General features: G+C 45.5%; 1 protein-coding gene across 2 annotated transcripts in view; it reads right to left on the bottom strand.

Moving 5' to 3' along the window:
* MRTFA (myocardin related transcription factor A) overlaps positions 1–21,790 on the bottom strand; it is a 115,810-nt gene that overhangs the window by 4,634 nt on the left and 89,386 nt on the right. The window contains exons 3-12 of one of the 2 annotated variants that reach the window (XM_053252288.1): positions 20,977–21,032; positions 18,497–18,572; positions 16,868–17,029; positions 14,855–15,030; positions 14,203–14,361; positions 12,824–13,077; positions 10,177–10,348; positions 8,758–9,852; positions 3,353–3,448; positions 960–1,124 (exon numbers count right to left, since the gene is read on the bottom strand). In XM_053252288.1, coding sequence (XP_053108263.1) covers positions 960–1,124; positions 3,353–3,448; positions 8,758–9,852; positions 10,177–10,348; positions 12,824–13,077; positions 14,203–14,361; positions 14,855–15,030; positions 16,868–17,029; positions 18,497–18,572; positions 20,977–21,032 — 2,411 coding nt within the window. The remainder of the gene's footprint in view (positions 1–959; positions 1,125–3,352; positions 3,449–8,757; positions 9,853–10,176; positions 10,349–12,823; positions 13,078–14,202; positions 14,362–14,854; positions 15,031–16,867; positions 17,030–18,496; positions 18,573–20,976; positions 21,033–21,790) is intronic. The other variant, XM_053252289.1, reaches the window with a different exon arrangement.

Below are 21,790 nucleotides of genomic sequence, written 5' to 3'. Positions count from 1 at the left end.
ACCAGAGAGACAGTCTGAAAATGCTCATTAGGTGCTGCTGGGCTGGTTTTCAAAAGGGTTAATTTTAAAAGGAGAAAAGGGCTATGCCAGATTTCCCCCCACAAAATATTCAGGATTAAAAGGGAGGTTTGGCAAGGCCCCTCCCATTATTAACTACTACTACTACTACAGGTATGTATATACTGATTTTCTACAAAGTTCTCCAAGGTTTACAAGGGGGTAAAAAAAGATGTTTCCCTATTCCCAAAGAGCTCACAGTCCAAGAAAGAAACATAAGGTAGATACCAGCAACAGCCACTGGAAGGATGCTGTGCTTGGATAGGGACATTTGCTCTCCCCCGCTAAATAGAAGAGAATAATCACTTTAAGAGGTGCCTCTTATTTGCATGCTGTTTGCAACTTGTTTGCAGCTTCTGAACCATACTCTCAAAAAGGGGCTTCTTGAAACAGTCCCAGCCAATCACATTGCCTGCAATACATGATAGCACCACACTGCCTATCACAAAGCAAAATCACAGTGCAGATAATATTTCCTGCCTTCACTCTGAATGGAAGTACATCTTTTGCCCCATTTCACATCTTTCCCACAAACAAATGCAGAAATGCAGTGTGTGTATATGATCTGCAGAGGGGACCCTCACCCCACACCACTTCAGCTTAGCCCTACTTGCTAGTTGCCACAGCTTGCCAGAGAACTGGTACCAGTCCTAAACAGGCACTTTGTATAAAGTACTTCTAATCGCTTCCCTTGATGTGAACAGAATTTCAACCAGGAAGTCACATTCCTCTTCTAACTTGGAGGGATGCAGCCCATCACCAAGCACTGTGTGTCAGAAGCAGCTGCATTTCAGTGTGCCGCAGATGCAAATCTTTAGAAACTTGGCCTGTAACATCAGCTTGGGTCCTGACCATTCCTGGATATTCAATCTGGCCCCCAGTGAGGCTTGCTAATGGAGTACCTTTTTCGGCACACTAGGTGGGCCAGTTTTGCTAGCAACGCTGGGTTTCAGGGATCCTTTGTGGAAGCCATTCAGGAAGAAGGGCTGCAAGTTGGGAGGTGCAGAGAAAGACAGGACTGTCTGAGGCAGCTGCCCAGTGACCATCTGTAGACCTGGCTTCTGACCCTACGTAGAGGCACAACAAGGGTTTGGAAACAGAAGGCAAAGATCAGACTCTGACACCAAGAACTACTTTACTTCCCCCCCACCCCACTTTTAATCTCCCTTGCAAGCAAAGCAGCTTGCACTGCCGTGCTTCAAGAGATTCCCACAGCATCCAGACAGACCCAGGATACATCTCCACCTCCAGATGCAGATCATGGAAAGGACCCATTTTGCATATTTGTTCCCAAAACATTGTCTTGATTCTTCATAATATCCTGGAAAGGACTGCCAGTGGTAAAAGAGCATGTTTGTTTGGCCAGAAACCATAGCACAGCGTCGTAAAAGGAAAAGCAGAACGGAAACGCAGGGAGCAGAAGAAAAGAAAGAGAGTGGAAACGTGGAGGCGTAGAAGCTCCAGGCTGCCAGTTTTTGAACCTTGAAACAAACTAAAAGCTTTTACTCCCTCATAAGGATTAGAAATATGGATTTGATTTTTCTTTTTTTTAAAGCAAAGGCTCCTAGTTTCTGCAGCATGTGGAGAACATGAGCAGCCGAGCCATCAAGGTCTACAGGACTCCCATTCATTGAAAAGAGCCAGTGAGACATTCTTGAGATTTATTCTGCAACTGGTCTCCTACAGTCAGAAGTGCTAAAGGAGCAAAAGTACAGTCTGAAAGGATGCAAAGTGTTATTCAAAAGCAAGACTCAATGTGCTTCAAGTGCCTTTCACAAATGGTGCAGAGGCATTTATTTTCCCTTTATGAAAATAAAAAACCCGAATGTATGTACTCATAAATGAATGGCCTTCCTCATAAATTAGAAACATGGACGTAACTTGAATGACTGCCGTTCATTCTTAATGGGAAAAGTAAAATGCTGCATGCAGAGGTAATATGCAGTAGATGGCACCCCCGACAACAGGCCTTCCACTGATGGAGCCCCCCGAGTAGTAGAGGGGGAAGAGCAAGACCCCTCCTCCTCATTCCAAAGGGATTTCTGCACTTCCTCCACAAAGCACCAAGAGTCAGGTTCACAAGCGGGGAAGCCACACAGCTACAGTGAGCTGTGGCAAGGCAAGTGTTCTGCTCTGGGCCAGAGACCACATTCTGCTTGGGGACAAGGACAGTGTTCCCTCTAAGGTGTGCTCATGTGCGTGCACAAGTTTTTTGATGCCCGCTCAGTTAATTTTAGATCCGGCTCAGGTTGAATCAGGAAGGCCCCACTCTGAATGCACATGCGCACACACTGCTTGAACTTGCTGCCCAGAATAAAATTCACTCTGCACACAGATGAAATAAATTAGAACACTGGACAGGGACCGGCTTTAGGAAGGAGGCCAGGCCTGGCCCCATCCCAGCTCTGTCTATGGCAACTGTTCTTTCAAACCGATCCCCCACCACTGAATTTGTAGGGGTTCCTTTCATTATCAAACACTTAATCCTGCAAAGAACCAGCATTCCAATCAATCTGGAATTGGGACAGCAGTGCTGTGGGTGACAAGGGAAGGAACTTGGTGACAATACCAACCTTTTGTATCCCCTTTTCTTTAAGAGTATTACAGTCTGTGTGGAAAACATTACAAAAATCTGCAAAATTGCCCAGATTCTGTGCTGAAGAAAGCAGAGCCCAGCAGACTGCATCAGTTACACATATGCTCCCCTCCCCTCACATTACGAGGCTGCTCATTCCCCGCCTACTCTCTCAAAAGTCCCACCACACTGGGGTCTTTGATCTATAACAGGATGTTGTCACCATACTGCCATCCTCTCTCATTCCTTTTGCCTCCAGGTACCTACTCTACAAGGTGAGCAGTTTGAGAAAATTGCACCATCTCATTTCCAAGACAGCTGGAAAGGTGTCTCAGGGTGATACATTCACAGAAAGAGAGAGCGCGGCTAAGACCCAAATGCTGTTCAGAGTTTAACTATCTAAAGCATGCAGTCAATTCTGCTAGTGCACTATAACCAGCCCTTTCCACTTACTGAGGAATGTGGAAATCCAAAGAACTTATAGTATTTCTAACCCACGGGCAACAAAAAGCACAGCCATTCAAGCCTGTTTTCCAAGGAGCCTTCCTGTTCCGTTTTACCCAATCTGCACCCAGGCAGAGCCGGATGGGTGATACCCAGAGAGCAGCTCGGCCCAAGCAGGACCTCTTCATGTGCTTTGCACACATCATGCTTCCTTCCTCTCCTCTACCACCCACCCTGCAAAGTCAGCATTCAGAAACCAAATGGGTAGTCAGCTACCTTCTTGTTGGGCTCACTTGCTGGCTGCTGCAGAGATGACTGGGAGCCGCTTACAGACTGTGGGGTGGATGCTTTTGTAGGTGGTGATGATACTCTCTGAGAAAGAAAGGTACAGATATTTTAGATTTTTAATGCAGCCTACTGCTGAGAGCTAGCTGCTGTGGATCCCAAGTGGCATGGAGAGAGGGATGCGTGCAGAAGTTCAAGGGAAGACATACGGTCACTGGTGGAGAAGCGATGTGTGAAAGAAGAACCAGGACTGTAAACCCAAATGAGGCTTCTAGTAGAGGGGGCAGGTCAGCAGGTGCAAATCTAGTATGCACAAGAGGATGTATGAATTTACAAAGAAACCAGCCCCTGACACAAAATGAGAACCCACGAGTAGAGCACCGCCTACATTCAGCAGTGCAATTTTAAAAGAAAGGACACTGGCCAGAGCACCGGTCTGATAGGGCAACAGGTCTGGGATGCATTTGCACAAATCTCAAAAGAAAAAGAAAGAAAAAAAAGACTATTGCCCAGATCATGTCCACTATCACCAAACGGCATGCTGCCTTCCCACCAACCTCTATGTTCAGTTATCTTTTGTTTGTCTGTCTTGCTTTGCCTTGCCACTTCCATTCCATCGCAGCCTCACTGTCTAGACAGGACACCCTCAATCTCTCTAATAGTTATTTTATTTGCTCATTCGTTCATTCAATTTATAGAGCACTCTTCCTGAGATGGCTCAAGGCGGTTTACATTAAAATCAAGTGCACTTAATAAAACAATTAAAATAAAAACATGTAAACCAGACCAAAATTGAAATTAAAATTATATATCATTAAAAGCCAGGCTAAAAAGATGGGTCTTTAAGGCTCTCCTGAAAGCCTCAAAGAAGATAAGCCTCTTATATCTATGGGGAGCATGTTTCACAACCCAGGGGCAATAACTGAGAAGGCCCAATCCAAGGCCACCACCAGATGAACTGATGGCGCCTGAGGACAGGCCCCTCCTGATAATCTTAATGAGTAGCGGGGAACTTGTAGAGAAAGGCAGTTTCTCAGGTAACCTGGACCCAAGTCATCCAGGGCTTTGAAGTTAATAACCAGCACCTTGTACTTTGCCTGGAAACATATCAGCAGCCAGTGCAAATGTTTAAGACCGGGCATAACGTGGTCTCTATGGGATACCCCAGAGACCAAACTGGCTGCCGCATTTTGAAATGAAGTTTCCAAACTACATACAAAGGCAGCCCTACATAGAGTGCATTGCAGTAGTCCAACCTGGAGGTTATCAGCTGGTGTACTACTGTTTTCAGGTCATTCTCCTCAAGGAATGGGTGGAGTTGTCGAATCAATCACAGCTGGTAAAAACAGTTCCTGGCTACAGCCTCAACCTGAGACACCAGGATGAGACCCAGGTCCAAGAGAACCTGACCTTTCTAGGGGAGTGTAACCTCATCCAGAACAGCAAGTTCTATCCTGTCTTGCAGATTATAACCCACAACAATAAGCACCTTCATCCTGCTTGGATTCAGCTTGTTTATTATCCCTCATCCAGCCCATTACTGTCTGTAGGCAGGCATTTAAGGGGCTAATGTCATTTCCTGATATCGATGACAAGGAGAAATAGATTTGGGTGTCATCTGCATATGGATAGCATCCAGCACCAAATCCTGTGATGACCTCACTCAGTGGTTTCATGTAAATGTTAAAAAACATTGGTGACATAATGGAGCCCTGAGGGACTCCATATAGTAGCTCCCATTATGAAAAGCAATGGTCACCAAGCACCACTATCTGAAATCTACCCGAGACATAGGAGCAAACAGTGCCTCCTATCCCCAAATCCCTCAGGTTATCCAGAAGGATACCATAGTTGATGGTATTGAAAGCCACTGAGAGATCCATCACACTCCCTCTGTGAATTCCCTGGTGAAGGTCATCTATCAGGCCAACCAAGGCCATCTCAACCCCATAGCCTGCCCTAAAGCCAGTTTGAAATGGTCTAGATAATCAGTTTCTTCCACTTGGCGGTGATCAGCCACCACCCTCTCAATCATCCTGAGCCATTTTGGAAGGGCGGTATACAAATCTAATCAATCAATCAATCAATCAATCAATCAATCAATCAATTTCACCAAACCATGGGAGGTTGGGGAATGGCCTATAACTATTCATCACCAGGATATCCAGAGTGGGTTTCTTACGAAGAGGTTTAAACACTGCCTCCTCCAAACAAGGTGGCATCCTGCCCTCCCTCAGTGAGGTATTAATGTTATCAACTAGGCTAGCTCCAACAACCTCCATGCAAGATGAAATCAGCCATGTTGGGCAAGGATCCAAAGAATGGATGGTAGGCCATACCGTTATTCCATTCATTTATTAAACCACCTTACAATATGTTGCCAGCTACTGTGATCAGAGGTCCTGCTCCATGAGCCACTGCCACTAGTGGTCTGTCTGTCTGGGATAAGGCATATGGCCTTTTCAGTTGCAGTACCCAGGTTATGGAACTCCTTACCCCAGGGAGATTCAATTGGGCCCCTCTTTTTTGGGATTTCAATGAAGTGCCAAAACCATTTTGCTTTGCCATGCCTTGGGCTTGGCTTAGTTTCTTTCTCTCCTGTCTGATGTTAACATTTGGCTTCCAGTTTAATTTTATGGTTTTAACTAATGTTTGTGACCCACCAAAAGGCAAGATACAAATATTTAAACAAATGCAAAGCTCACTGGTAATAAGCCAGACCACTGGTGTATCTAGCCTAATGCTGTCTACTTGTCAGTGCCTGCCGACTGACATATGGAGTGGAGGTCCTGGCCAGCCCAGCTATCTATGATTCTTTTAATAGGAGATGCCAAGGATTGAACTTGTGACCTTCTCCATGCAGAGCGTGGCTTCCACCATTCAGCTGTGGCCCTTCACAAATATATCTGTGGCATGTGCTTTTGTAGCTAACAGCCTATTTTGCCACAAGGCTATTCATGATTTCTCTTCCAAAGTATTGCTATATTGAGTCCTTTGCCTTCTTTCCCAGTCCTGCAACCCTTGAATGGATTGATTGATTGATCTATTCATCCCTTCCTCTCCCACACCCACACACACCCTGGATTATTAGCATTAGCAATTTAACCTGGGACCAGTTTAATCTGCATGCAAAACATGGCCCATGCTATTGCATGATGCGACCAGAACAACTAACTACATTAAGTATCCAATGCTGTACATAAACAGATTTCCCAGCCACCATTTGTAGTAATCAATGTGTCTCAAAGCCTGAAGTGTCACCTTGATTTATGTAATTACAAATACAAGCAAGCAATGTGCACAAACCAGTTCAAAGGGGGGCTTTATCTTTAAGGGCAGGGGTGGGTGCTCTTACCCCATCCGCCACGTTTCCCTCGCTGACACTGTCTTTTAAAATGATCCGGTGGGGTGGCAGCGTACCTCATTGCCGCCCCAGTCCAAGGAGGCACTGGGGCGGCAAGGAGGTACACTGCTGCCCCATTTTCAAAAAATGGGGCAGCATTTGTGACTCCTGAGGAAGTGGACAAACTGCTTCAGACTGTGCGTCCTACAACCTGTTCTCTTCACCCTTGCCCAACTTGGCTTATCGCATCTGAAAGGGTCTGGTTAATACTATAAACTCTGAGGGAGGGCAGAATGCCTCCTTGTCTTAAGGAGGCTATTATTAGAAAAGGCTATACTGGATCCCTCAGAGTTAGCTAATTACAGACCTGTTTCTAATCTTCCATGGTTGGGCAAGGTGGTTGAGCGGGTGGTGACCTCTCAGCTCCAGGCAGTTTTGGATGATGCAGATTATCTAGACCCATTTCAAACTGGCTTTTGTGTGGGCTATGGGGTCGAGACGGCCTTGGTAGGCCTGATGGATAATCTCCAACTGGCTATCGGCAGAGGGAGCGTGACTATGCTGATCCCTTCGGATCTCTCAGTGGCTTTCAATACCACTGACCATGGTATCCTTCCGGACCACCTGAGGGAGGTGGGATTGGGTGCCACTGTTTTACAGTGGTTCCACTCCTACCTCTCTGGCAGATTCCAGATAGTGTCGCTTGGAGACTGTTGTTCCGCTAAGCTAGAACTTAAGTGTGGAGTCACACAAGGCTCCATACTGTCTCCAATGCTTTTTAACATCTACATGAAACCGTTGGGAGATCATCAGGAGGTTTGGTGCTGGGTATCAATATGCTGATGACACCCAGATTTACTTCTCCCTGCCAACCTCATCAAGAAATGGCATATCTTCCCTAAATGCCTGCCTGGAGGCAGTAATTGGGCTGGATGAGGGATAACAAACTGAAGATGAATCCAAATTAGACGGAGATACTGACTGTGGGGGCCAGAACCCGAGAGATGTTTTAGATCTGCCTGTTCTGGATGGGGTTACACTCCCCCTGAAAGATCAGGTACATAGCTTGGGAGCACTCCTGGACCCAAAGCTCTCCCTGGTTTCTCAGGTTGAGGCGGTGGCCAGGAGCGCTTTTTATCAGCTTCGGCTGATATGTCAGCTACGTCCATTTCTAGAGGTGAATGACCTTAAAACAGTGGTACATATGCTGGTAACCTCCAGGTTTGACTACTGTAATACGCTCTATGTGGGGTTGCCTTTGTACGTAGTCTGGAAACTACAATTGGTACAGAATGCGGCAGCCAGATTGGCCTCTGGGACAACACGAAGGGAGCACATAACACTGGTTCGAAAAGAACTGAACTGGCTGCTGATATGTTTCTGGGTGAAATACAAAGTGCTGGTTATTACCTATTAAGCCCTTGGTCCAGGCCATTTGAGAGAGCGCCTCCTTTGTCAGAATCCCTGCTGCCTGTTATGATCTTCTGCAGAGGTCCGGGTTCCATTTGCCACTGGCTTGTTTGGTGGCGACCTAGGACCGGGCTTTCTCTGTGGCTGTCCCTGGGCTTTGGAATAAGCTTCCTGCTGAAATAAGAGCATCTCCTTCTCTGTTTGTTTTCAGGAAGAACCTCAAGACCCTCCTGTTCTCTCAGGCTTTTAATTAGAATTACTTTTAATAATCTTAAAAACTTGTTTTAATAATTATATTATATTGTTCTTATTGTCATGTATTAATTTGTGACTTTTAAGCGTGTTAAATTTTGTACACCGCCTAGAGATATGCATATTAGGTGGTATAAAAATATTTATTAAAAAGAGAGAGAGACACAGCGCCAGCAAGGGAAACATGCTGGGAGGGTAAGAGCACCCTCCCCCATCCTTAAGATATCACCACCACCACCTTCGAATCGGCAGGCGCCAGTTCTGTGCACACCACTAATACAAGCTATTATTTTAAAGAAGTGACAGCATTTAACATGGAGTTCGTCTATTATTTGAAAGCCACACTTGAACAGCAGCCCCAGCTCCAGAACATGACTGCAATCCCACCTACCTTCAATGGCAAGGAACTGCCACTCCCCACTTGCTCTGGAAGCGAGAGGCCCTGCCTCTCAGCATTCTGATTGGTCACTGTCAGGACTAGGTGAGTGCCAGTGGAATCTGTGATGAAGGTCGGTGGAGGGGCTCCCTTGAAGCCTCCACCTTGCTGACCAAGGAAGAAGCGTGAGGTCTGGCATGATGGCTCAGTCTCGGATGCTGGCACCTCTTGCTTCACCATCACGGCTTTCTTTGGCACAGAGCTTGTATCTGAGGTGTCCATTTGGCTAGTGGTCTGTGGGGGTTTTAATTGGTCAGTTTGGCAGCTGGGCTGCCCTATAGATTGGCAACTCAAGAAGCCCTTTTCACTCTTAACATGGATGCCAAAATGTGGTGACTCGGGAACTGGAGCTGTGCCCTCTTCTCCAGCAGCCATGGTTGGCAGTGGCTGTTGAGACCGCTTTTCTCTCTCCAGCTGCAGCTTCAGCATCTCCACCAGCTGCTGCTTCTGTTTCAGCATGCGCGTGAGTTCCTCAATCTGCTTATCTTTCTCCTGCAACATTTGGTCTTTATCCTGGACCTCCATGTCTTGTCTGCTGCTACTGCAGGACTCTGACCGTGACACTGAATTTGAGCTACAAGTGGGGGCTTTGGAGCTTTCTTCCTTCACCAAGAACTGCACTGGTGATGCTTGTAGGGTGAGCTGAGTCAGAGGAGAGGTCACCATCTCCCCAAAGGCATCTCCACTGGTCGAGTTCTCATCCCCAGCACTCATCAGTGAGCGTTCAGAAGGGGTAGGTGAAACAGGCGGTGTGGATCCTGTGCTACCAAACTTCATCATGCCATTGCCAGTGACTGTAGCTACAACTACTTCTGTTGAAGCAATGCTGGCACTGACCAGTGCAGGTCCTGTACTCAGCCTAGTAGCTGGGAAAGCTACCACCACTTCAGCTGCCTTTGGGAGAATTGCGGTGTTGGGCTTTGGGGTGGTGGTTGATCGGCCAGCTGCACCATTCTGCTCTTGATAAGCCTTCAGCCGTTCAATTAGATCTGTCTTGGTACCTGACACAGGCAGTGCTCTCAACTTCAACTCTTGCTTCAGCTCTGCCACCTAACAAAAATGATCAGAGAATTAAACCAAAAGCTGCATTAGCCAAGACAATCTTGGTTATGACAGCTAATACTCGTAAGAGGCCAAATCCAGGACAATGCCCTCCAGTTTCAACTACTTTTCTAATAGTGTAGACCTGCTGGCATTTGGTATTCCACTGCTAACAGGCACAGAGTTCAACACTTAAAGCAGAAAGACAAACTGATTCAACCATCAAAATCAACGTTGAGATAATTTATTTCAGTGTTAATAGCAGCAAGACCACTTGTGAACAAACAGATATGCTAAGTTTCTACCAAAAAATGCAAAGAGTGATACACTTACCTTCATATCATCCAGATTAGTAGGGAGAGCTCCTGGCTTGCCCACAGGGGCATTACTGTTTTGTCGCAGCAACCCATTAGAACTGGAAGAGACAGAAGAGGTGCTTCCGACAGGAGTAGAAAGGCTACGCATGGGTGGGACGCTACTGCCACTCTGCTGCTCTCCTGGAGGCCTGAAGTGGGAGTAAAGGGTGAATAGAGTATTCAGCACTGGAACTGATCACTACTAGCTATTCATCACCCATCACTGTTGGGAAGCCAAAGGACACCTATTGATAAACTACCTGACCATTTGCCCGGAAAATACAGCACAATGCAGAGGACTCCTCCAGGCTCAGTGGTACCAAGAAAATTTCAATTTGGCAGCCTCTGTGTGTGCTAACCAACAATTAGCAGCAGAGATGACGGGCAGTCCTCCATCAACAGTGGGAACCCACTGGGTAGAGGTATGCATGAATCGTTGTTTGCTACTCAATTCGACCTCAAATTGAATTGCAAAAATTTGAATTTATCTGTCCAACTGGCTGGCCATTGCTGGCTAGTTTGATGAATCAAATCAAAAAATCACACACACACAAATCACAATTCACCCATAGGGAACAATGAGGAAACATGAATCATCCCATTATTCCCCATTGGTAGATCCAAAGGACACCAAAGTGGGTTGTGTGCTAGGTCATGATGGGTGCTACCTACCACCTGACTCACAAAAGAAATGGGAGAGAGAGCGATTTTAAAAATTAAACAAATTTTTCCCCAAACACCCATAGGATCCTAACTGGGTGTGTGTGTGTGTGTGTGTGTGTGTGTGTGTTAGGTTTAAAAAAAAAAATTGCCCACATGCCCATTTATTTTGTGAGCTGAGTGGTATGTAGCACCCATCACGCCGTACCACCCAACCCACTTTGGTGTCCCTACAACTTACCCTTGGGGAACTGGGGTGATTCGAGTTCCCTATTGGCAAAACAAGCAGAGTACAGTGCACACATTGTGCAAGCCTTGAAAAACAACACTGCAGAACAGAAGCAGCACACACAGTCCCGCCCAAACACAGAATAGCACATTTTGCCAGACACAGTACACATCGTCCAAAGATGGCCAAAAAGGAATCATTGATCCAGAATCCACTGGATCTACAGTGCCTGTGCTGCAGTAACATCATCTGCACAAGTTACTGTCTCTCACACAATTATGACTCTGTCCTTACTTTTAACAGTTACCACAGCACAGCAGCACCCTTAGCAGCCAGGAAGCATAGCCATAAGGTCAACCAGAACATCTTCAGCCACATTTTGACTGAGTCCACCTTGCAATGCAATTGCAGAGCAGATCAGAGCACTGAGTGAAGCACAAGTTAGTCAAGGCTAGACATGGAGCTCATCACAGCAACCACCAAGAAATATCACACAGACACATAGAGCTGAGCTTCCACTGTCCATTTCTCGCCACAATACCATCTCACAAACAGACCAAACCACAGCTCTGCTTTTGTCAGTTAGAACCAGCAAAACCAATTATAGTTAGAACAGCAAGCAAAAGCACAGCATTATACTCAGTGCTGAAAAAGAAATACTCCTTCCTTGATTCCTTCCTCCTCTCCTGATGTAAGGGCTCTCTCTGCCTCCCAGTCCCTTTAAATACATTTTTGAAATTCCCTCCTCCCTACCAATGGGTGCACAGCTGCCCATGACAACACTTGATTTGAATAACAAGCTAACCAAGAAGCAAGGACATTTCAAGCCAGTCAGAAGCCAGTGCCACAAAATCAATTGGGGGTGGGGTGGGGTGGGGGGAGACCACCAAAATGGTAGCACGAATTGTGCAAATCGATTAGCGCTGAATCAGGGCTGATTCTATTCGACCATGAAACAGGTCCTTCATTTAAGGGAAATTGAATTCTCAGCCAAATCCATGAATCACCCCCGATTCGGTGCAGATGTAATTGCACATCCCTACGTGCTGAGCAATTTAAAAGGTGTAGCAACAGGGCAGCTGCTTTCAATGTTGCTATACTGTTGGGGCCACCTTTTAAAGCTGTGCAGCAGCTCCAATGGATCCCTACTGTCGACGGAGGACTGCTCATCATGTCAGTCACCATGCTTTGTTTCCTCATACATAAGAAATCTCAAATATTTTACTGAACTGCATATATTTTGCTTTGAAAGAAATAAGATCTGTTGAAAAACATCACAGAAAGCCAAATGTTGGATTTATGTCATATGAGTACTGATTCTCTGATATCTGACAGAGTCAGTTAATTACACTTCAACATTTGTTTAATGGGTGTTCGCGTACAGATGACGGAACTGAGACTTGCCTCCCAAAATCCTATTTGCCAGCCACTTTTGAAATACATATCTAACTACTTAAAACCTACTGACAGTAACATTCTGCTTAATTTCACAACTTCTTGACTGTCACAAGTAACTTTGTCACACAGCAATATACACCAGCCCAAGCTAGAGTGTTTGAGATGTGGGGAAATACAGCTAAACGGAAAACATTCCTAAAGAATGAGAGGGTTGTGGGTAACAGTATAGATCTCATTCTTTGGTGGGGCAGAAAAGAGAGACCGATAATTGCAGCTCTGCTGACAAAGACCTCCTGTGAGAAGTGGGGAAGGAGAAATAGCAAGCTGTGATCCATACTTTGGTGGAGCTGGTAGGATGGTCTGATAGTTGTAGTGCTGTTGCTGCTGCTGATTAAGAATCTGGAGCTGCAAGAAGAGCTGCTGTTCCTGCAGGATTTTGGCATAGGATGAATCCATGGGAGGAGCGCCTTTGTCCTGCTTTTGGTCCGGGGGGATATACTGGTGATATTTCAACTTCTTAACTTTTGGCTTTGGCTCCTTGGATTTTTTGCTGCGCTGGGACTTCTCACAAGAGGACTTGGACTGGCTTTGCTATTAGAAGTGAGAAAACAGAAGGATCAAGGTAGGGTCAAAGGGTGCAAATGCAGAGACAGTAACAGTTAGTCTTTGCTAGCAACATCCAATGACTCTCCATAATGAATTTGCAGGTACAGGTCGCAGGGAAATGCAGTGTTAGCTTTCACTAAATTCTTCAACAAAAAATAGGTGCCAATTATTCAACCATACAAGAAATATGGGTATATGTGCTTGGATATTTGATTTGCTGCACAACATTGAGTTCATTCTGTGAATGGAAAAATTTGCCCCATATACAGGATATGGAATATTTTGACTGACACTGTCTCCAAGGAAGCATTTCTACCAAACACCAAGGCCCTAATATTACCTAAACAGCTGCATGATTTTACATCTAACAGTGGAAGTGACACATAGGGGCTATTCTCACAATCGCAGAAAATCGGGCTAGCCTCCACTAGCCCAATTTTCTGCGATCGTGAGAACCACCGGGCTCGGCTGTGAGCCCGTTGGTTCTAGAGCGGGTAACCTGCTCAAGAACCCCTGCCCTAAAATCAGGTTTGCGGAGCGAGCGCTCTGCAAACCTGGTTTTTAAGATCATGAGTAGCCGCGGCGCGGCTTCGTGCCGTGCCTACTCACGAGGAGACCCCCCCGGAGGTAAGGCGAAAAGCCACCTCCTGGCTCCGGGGGTCTCACCAGCATGCCTGCGTGCTCACACAGGGCATGCTGGAGCTTGTGGGGACCAACCGGCCCCCGCTCTCCCCAGCCCCCGCCGACTCCGTCACAGAGCCGGCAATCGTGTAGGCAGCTGATCTGGCCGCCCAGACTCCAGCCATGCTCGTGTGCGGGGAGAGCGGTCTTAGCCCGCTCTCCCCACTCAGCGCCCCAAACCGGGTCTCACTGATCATGAGACCAGGCTCATACACTCCTAGGTTTAATGCCTGTCTTAACTATTTGCTTTGTAAATGAAGTCTTAGGTACATTAATACTCAAAGGGGAGATTGGACATCAAAGGGAATGATCAAATACATTGATGACTGAGACTAGGCTATTTGACATCTCCCACTCAATCTTAAGACACCCAAGACAGGAGTGGATTCTTTAGCTGCTATTAGTTTTTAACCTCTGCATGAAAAGTACCTTAATAAGGGTTGGAAGTGGTTTGGCAGCAGGAGTAACAACTCCATTGGTGAGATTAGGAGGCACCGGAGGTGGCAGTGGCGGCAGGGGAGTTGGGGGCTGCTCAGACAGGAAAGGTGTCTCACAGGAGTCTCCACTGATTTTTAACTGACACACAACCTGCAAAAGTGAACCAAAGTAGGAGACACACATGTAGATCAAGCTATCATCTCCAACAAGATGGAAAGAACTTTATGGACATGAAGCACACAGATTGTACATCACTTGTTACAGAGATCCCCAAGACACTATGCAGAGGAAAGTAATACAAGCCCCATTTTCACACTTGTTCTTTCCTTTTGCTTCTCAGTTGCAGCTGCATACACAGAAGTCAAGCATGGTGAGCAAACCTGGTTCCCAAAGAACAACTGCTCTCCAAACAAACCACCATTTGGGGGTTTATACCCATCTGTGTTGTCCACAAAATAAAACCTCCTCCACTGGTTTGTTACTAGTACCTTTTAAAAGATTCTTGTATTTTTGCTGCTAATCACTACAAATAATTCCCTAGGCACTCAGATCTCGCAGAGGGCACATTTTTCTCCAAGGTTCAAGGCACCTGTGTTGCTTGAGATTGCAGAATGCAACAAGAGCCACAACTATACACACTCACCTGAGCAGGGGATGACACTGTGGGGGTGGGAAGTGACTCGCCAACCCGAGCTTCCATTGGGGAAGGCACAGATCCCTGGGATTCATGGCTGGCCGGCTGTTCTGGGGACAGGGCATCACTGCTGTCCTCATCAAAGGAAGAATTATCTGCTGTGTTTGCATAGTTCACTTGCCTAACTGAAAACAAAAGCCAGGTTTATTCACTGAACAGAACAAAAGAGGTAAAGATCAATAACAGGAGACATTTCTGTGTCATGCTTACATCATAAAATATGTGGGACAAAAAGGTGAAATTTTAGGCATCTCCTTAGCAAGATATTTTTAATCATCACTATTAATATGTGACAAAGAATGATGATTAAGCAGGGTTAACAGGAATGTCCATCTGTCTCTCTGGAGACAGATATAAGGGCAACCTGAGCAAGCCTTCTGTAGATCTAGGCCAGTTCTGAACAGTTCAGATTATGAAGTAAGAACAAAAGGATGAGAGATTTGATATCAGTTTTGTTCTTGTCCCTGCCCCCACTTTTTTTTTTTTAAAGAGAGGCATCTCAGTAAAGAAAGGTTCTTAGATTTGGTCCTCAGAGGCTGACAGCATTTGGCCATCCCCATTAGGAACATAGGAAGCTGCCATATACTGAGTCAGACGATTGATCTATCTAGCTCATATTGTCTTCACAGACTGGCAGCGGCTTCTCCAAGGTTGCAGGCAGGAATCTCTCTCAGCCCTATCTTGAAGAAGCCAGGGAGGGAACTTGAAACCTTCTACTCTTCCCAGAGCAACTCCATCCCGAGGGGAATATCTTACAGTGCTCACACATATAGTCTCCCATTCATAAGCAACCAGGGCGGACCCTGCTTAGTGCTAAGGGGACAAGTCATGCTTGCTACCACAAGACCAGCTTGCCTCTCCCATTGTGACTGGGGATTATGGGAACTGCACTCCAACATCCTCCATGGACCTAAGTTTGAGAACCCCTGCAAGTGTTTTCAAAATAATGATTCTCTTAGATCAGGGCTGCACAACTTCAGCCTCCACTGCTGCTAGACTACAACTCCCATCATCCCTATGGGCCACTGTGGCTGGGGGGTGATAGGGGTGATGGGAGCTGTAGACCAACAGCAGCTGGAGGGCTTAAGCTGTGCAGTCCTGCCTTATATATCAAACAACATTTTACAACCATGAACTTCTGAAGAAAAAACTCCTTTAAATTAATAAATCTTCACTTTTGCTACCACATCTCATAAATAAGAGTTCCTACATAAACACAAAATGTTTACTAATTACCAGTACTAACTGGTTTCCATGTGCACAGAATCTATATCCTTAAAATAAAAATACTCCAATATTTCCTCACAAGAGCCTTCCTGTGAAAAGGGGGGCAAGAGAACCTAAATCCTGTTTGCATGGGCGGAACATAGGAAGAATTCTCTGCAGTCACAAGAGACGATCAGATGAACAGAAGTTATGCCCAGGCTTCTAATGCACCCATCTCATCTGCGCTACTCCCCAGCACTTCTCCACTCCAAATATGTATTGTTGTTCAAAGAGCAGTGGCTCCAGCTTTCCCTCCTGGCCAGGGGATGGCACTCGCATCCCACACATTTGTTCTCTTTTTCTTAGGGCTGGGCTTCCTTTCATTCTTTCCCCCATCTGCCCATTTTTGTTTACTTGTTCCTCTCCTCGATCAGCACCGGATCCCTGAGATGCACGACTGCAAGTAAGTAGATGGGTTTTTAGGAAAGAGAGCAGAATGCAGAAGCTGAGAGAGACAACAATCCTACAGCAACTCTTCAGCCTTGAATTAGCTGCATTCCTGCGAACGCACTGGCTTTTCCATCATCCAGGCAAAAAAAGAGAGAGACCTTCACCTCAAAATTTTAAACTGAAGCAGCTTTATTGGCTAGATGGAATAGAAATTAGACTTTACTTTTTTACTCTAGACAAAAGAGTACGTGAGCAGTCACTTTCCCCATCACACACATGAGAATGACCTCTTGCCACCAGCCTTACCAATGATCGCTTCCTTCAGGCTAGATTCCACAGGCAGAATGTTCTTCTCTACCAGTTCCATGGGACCTGGCCGCTGGGCAATCTTCTCATTGAGATCATCAGCCAGTCTGGCCCGTTTCAGTTTCAGCTGCTTGGCTTGTAAGGAAGGCTCAGCCGAGGTCTCTGTTCAAGGTGAAGTGGCAAAAATAGGATCAGTTCTCAAGGGCATGACTTGTGCTCATAATCTGAACTAGCCTCTTCATGAATGAACTTCGATATTCTGAAGCAAGTTGGGAAAGGTGTCCCTTGCCCTCTACTCCCAACATGAACAAATTGCTTTCTGCACAGGAGCAGCCTTACTGGAGGGGAAACAAATGTAAGAGCAGACCATAGATCTCTCTAGCCCAGCACCGTTTCCTAGAGCGGCCAACCACATGCTTCACATGGGAAACCCACAAAAGCAGGAGATGAAGACTAGTTCGCTCTCACAGTGGCTGCTTAGCAACTGATATTCAAAGGAAAACTGCTTCTGGAGATAGCATATAGCCATCATGAGCAGTAACCATCAATTAAAATAAGGAAATTCCCTTATTTCCCCTCAGAGCAATGTCAAGTGACCTATAAAAAGAAATACATTTATTGTGAGTTTCAGACTTCACAAGGGTTTTAAAAAGTGTTAATGATGTTAATGATAATAACTGAAATATCCAAAGAAGTGGCAGCTTTCTACCTAATTTCATACATAATATGGATTACTGTATTACTCATACCGTATTGCTCATTCCTAATCCAATTGGATCCTTACCTTCCATTCCTCCTTACAGATTCATGGCAAATTCTCTAGTTCACAGAAATATCTCTAGCCTACCACACTTCACTTCTCCATCTTCTTACTTATTGCTACAATCTTACTCTGAACACCCAAAGTTCATGAGGAAGATTTTCCTAGAGCAAATATATTGCATTGCTGTAGATGAAGATAACCCAAGCTACATGCCTAGAGAACATTGTTAACAAAGTGCTTTGACTGATCTACTGACGCTGTGCCTCTACTAGTACTACAGAAGTGTAGCTTATACATTTCTACAAATATCACACCCCTTACAAGTAACTAGCCAGCTGTCCAGGGGTAGAAATTTCTTGCAGGCGAGTATTTTGTTAGACCAATCACTCAAGCCCACTACATTTTAGGCATGTGGGCTGACAAATATTTTTATGAGCTAGCATGATTATTTTATACCTACCTACAAGGCTGGTGTGGTAGTTAGAGTGTTGGACTAAGATTGGGGAGACCCAGGTTCGAAGTCTCACTCAGCCATGAAGCACACTGGGTGACCTTGGGCCCATTAGCCTAGTCTACTCCAACAGGTTGTTGTGAGGATAAGGGGGTGGCGGGAGAAGCACCATGTGCATTGCCCTAAGCTCTTTGGAAGAAGGGCAGAATATAAAAAGCATAGCAGCAGCAATATTATTAAAAATAACAATATTGTAGTGGCCAAGTTCTCAATTCCACCATATTAGTTTTCAAGACCTAAGAGCAGTGGCACTTCCCAATACTACTGGCCCATCCCTCCTTTTATTCCAAATTGAGTGAGGGGCATAAGTGTGTAACTACATACGGAAAAAGCTAACTAACACCAGGGACCGTACCTTCGAGAATGTGCATCCTCACCAACTCTGATCTCTCTGGTCGGGACCGGATCTTCCGTTTAAGATAGTCCTCTGTCTGCAAGACCAACAGAAAGTGATATAGGAAGCCCTTGACTTAAGATGAATGGCTCTTTAAAAGTTGGTAAACTGCCACCATGTTTTAACTTTACAACACTTAGGGAGGCTCTGCTAAATGGCTGCAGGTATGTTGGCTAGAGGAGGTGGTGACAGTGGCCACTCAGGATCGCATTTTCACTGAGACTGGTGGTCCTGGAGGCAGCTGCTAAAGCATGTGAGGCTGTAGAGGGATCAGGTGACTCACCACCCAATACCACCACTGCTGCTGCTTCTACTCCTCCTCCAGGCTCAGCTGCTATACTGTGACTGTGGTAAGTAGACAGTCAGGCCTGTTCCCAGCCCATATGCCATTTCCTGCCTATGCTCCTTTCTTCCTTGTCTTTCAGGAGGAGGAGATGGAGAGGAGTTACCCACTAGGTGGCCAGATTTGGCTTTAAAAGAGCCAAATTCTGGCTTACGGCCCATTTGACTCACGAGTATACCCCCCAGTTGTCAATTTCTGGTACTCTCCCTCTCCCTCCCCAGTTCAGGGACATAACCCTCATTTTAAACATTGCTTTCTGTGGAAAAATAGTTCCAAGATAAGATTATTCAACTTGACATGCTGTTTTCAGGAACCAATTGTGTCATAAATCTGAGAACTTCCAGTATGTTGAAGCCAAACAGAAGACTCAGGACCAAGTTAGCAACATAGGATTGTCTAGTTAAAAACTGACCTAGTCAGGCATATGGTGAGGGAATAATATCCCCTGAGACGTTTACTAGCCCTGCCACTGGAGAATGCAAAAGCCAAAAAGAGCCATCTCGCCTGCTGGCTAGGCAGGCTGATTCCACAGCACTTCACCAGGGACTAAGAACTATGAGGGAAATGGGTCATAGAATATAAATGCCAAGTGCTTTTTCAGATACTCATAGTGTACGAAGTTAAAATGCCTATTTTCTGGTTGACTTTGAAGAAGAAATGAAAGGAATCTCTTGACCAATAATCTTAAGAAAAGCCAATCACACATGCTGAAGCATTAGTCTCCAAACATTCATAGTACAGCAAAGGCTGGAAATGTTTCACCCAAGGCTCCAATTCCTGATTTCAAACAAGGGCTATAATGTCTAATTTATTTATTTTTAAAAAATGTTTACTTTATTAAAAGGTGACCCCAAATAACTCAGCAGATTTTTAATGCAAGTGCCTATAAAAACTACAGGTAGCAAGTAGCATCTTAAAGAGGCTTTTCCTCTTTTCTGTCTCATAAAGAGGAATGAATCTTAAGAGAACTGCTACTGTGACAAGCCTTTACATAAGCTACAAAGGAAGTATGGTTCAGAACTGTTCCTATTCATAGGCAAGTTTAATCAAAAACATTGACCAATCAACTCAGTTTTTCTAGTCATATGGCAGTCCTATGTCAAACAGATTTTAGTTTTAACACAAGGCAATCCAATAACCGAAGCATTCACTTTTCAACCAGCTGTCCAGAGGACCTTTCAGGAAGAAACCGAAATTTCGAAGAACTACAGAACAAGGCACCTGTGTTCAACTTCTTATTTCTTGAAAACAGGAAGTTTTCCCACTTAGTTTCTGTGTTATTAATCTCTCAACATCTAAACAGGCAGTAGAGCAATCAAGCTATCTTTTGCCGTTGCTTTCTATTTCGGCATCAACGCAATTCACAGAGTGAATGTAAACCACAGAAACATGAAACGGGGCGGAGGGAGGCCAGAGGTGGCCCAGGTTCCGCTGCTGCAGCGGCCCTCCTAGCCCCACCCCCTGCATCTGACATCAGACGCAGAGAGCGTTTAGCCACGCCCCCATGTCTGACATCAGAAATGGGGGTGTGGTTTAGCTCTCAAACGGGGCTGTGCTGCACTGGCAGCATGGGCCAGAGTGATTCTCCCTGCCTTTCAAAGGAAGGGACAGCCATGCCAGCTGCGCTGCCAACGCAGTACGGGACGATCTAGCTCCCAAACAGGGCCGTGTGGCCCCACCCGGGAGCGAAATCCACCCACGATGAATTGGCAACATGGCCAGGAGCAGCTCTACCCAGGGAGAGTCACTCCAGCCGCACTGCCAATGCAGCGTGGGCTGATTTTGCTTCCAAACGGGGCCACGCAGCCCTATTTGGGAGCAAAAAATCTCTCTCTCTCTTACACACACACACACACGCTCACGCTCACGCACGTGCGCCTGATGTCAGACGTGGGGTGTGTGTCTGGAGCTGGGGTGGCAGCCCGGGTTCTCTGAACCCATTCGCCCAATGGTGGCTCCACCCATGACATTAAATATGTGATATGTAGAATGGCAACATTCAAAATCCTCAATATAAATGTGTTTGGAGGAATTTTAGGCTCAGATTTGAAGACCACTGTAGGAGTCGTAACCTATTAAAAGCTAACTGATGGCTTACCCGGGCCCGTTCCAAGCTCCTCCTCTGTTCATGAAATGCAGCTGGACTTTTCAGAGCTGTTGGGAAGATTACAGTGAGCGGGTTACAAGAGTTGATCTCTCACACTTCTAAACATGACTTCTTAAGAGTCACTGAAGTCACAATACAGGTGTGCTGAAGTCGCTTCTTCCGGCATATGGACCAGGTCTTCAACTGATTCAAATGCTTTGCCAAACTAAGTCAGCAGAGAGTGTAGTCCATTTTCATAGTTATGGTACTTATGTTGATGTAGGTATACCATTAGTGAAATAAAGGCAAACTTCCTCTAGTCCTCTGCTAAACCACACGAACAAGACAATTGCATGAAGAGCTAACAAAATTATCCAGCAAGCAAGTATTTAGGCAACTACAATTCTAAGCTTCCACAGAACTCAGCATACAAGACCACCAGATTTCACGTAAGACATGTTTGTACTCATGTTACACAAGCAGATGTATTGAGAGAACTCCCCAATTTGATTTGATAGCTTAAATGTTAGGTCCATGCTTAGAAAGGAGCAAGGGCAAAAGGCCAAGAAAAATATTTGTCTACCAAAATAAGAGTCACACCTTCACCCCCAAAATCAAAAGAGCACCTTGGTTTACTGATCAGCTTCTCTGGCTTTTCCTACCACTGAAACATTGCCAAGACAGATTCCATTTTACTTACTACTATTATGTATATACTATTATTTATATCTTTTCAACGAAAAAGTTCTCAAAAACAGTTTACACAGAAAAAGATGATTTTGAGGCAGTAATCAACTGATGCCCAGCACTGTACAAGTCTTAGAAG

Source organism: Hemicordylus capensis, chromosome 5 (genome assembly GCF_027244095.1).
Source record: "Hemicordylus capensis ecotype Gifberg chromosome 5, rHemCap1.1.pri, whole genome shotgun sequence".
Lineage (NCBI taxonomy): Eukaryota > Metazoa > Chordata > Lepidosauria > Squamata > Cordylidae > Hemicordylus > Hemicordylus capensis.
Note: the sequence above shows the minus strand (reverse complement) of the source record. Positions and strands in the feature narration are given on the sequence as shown.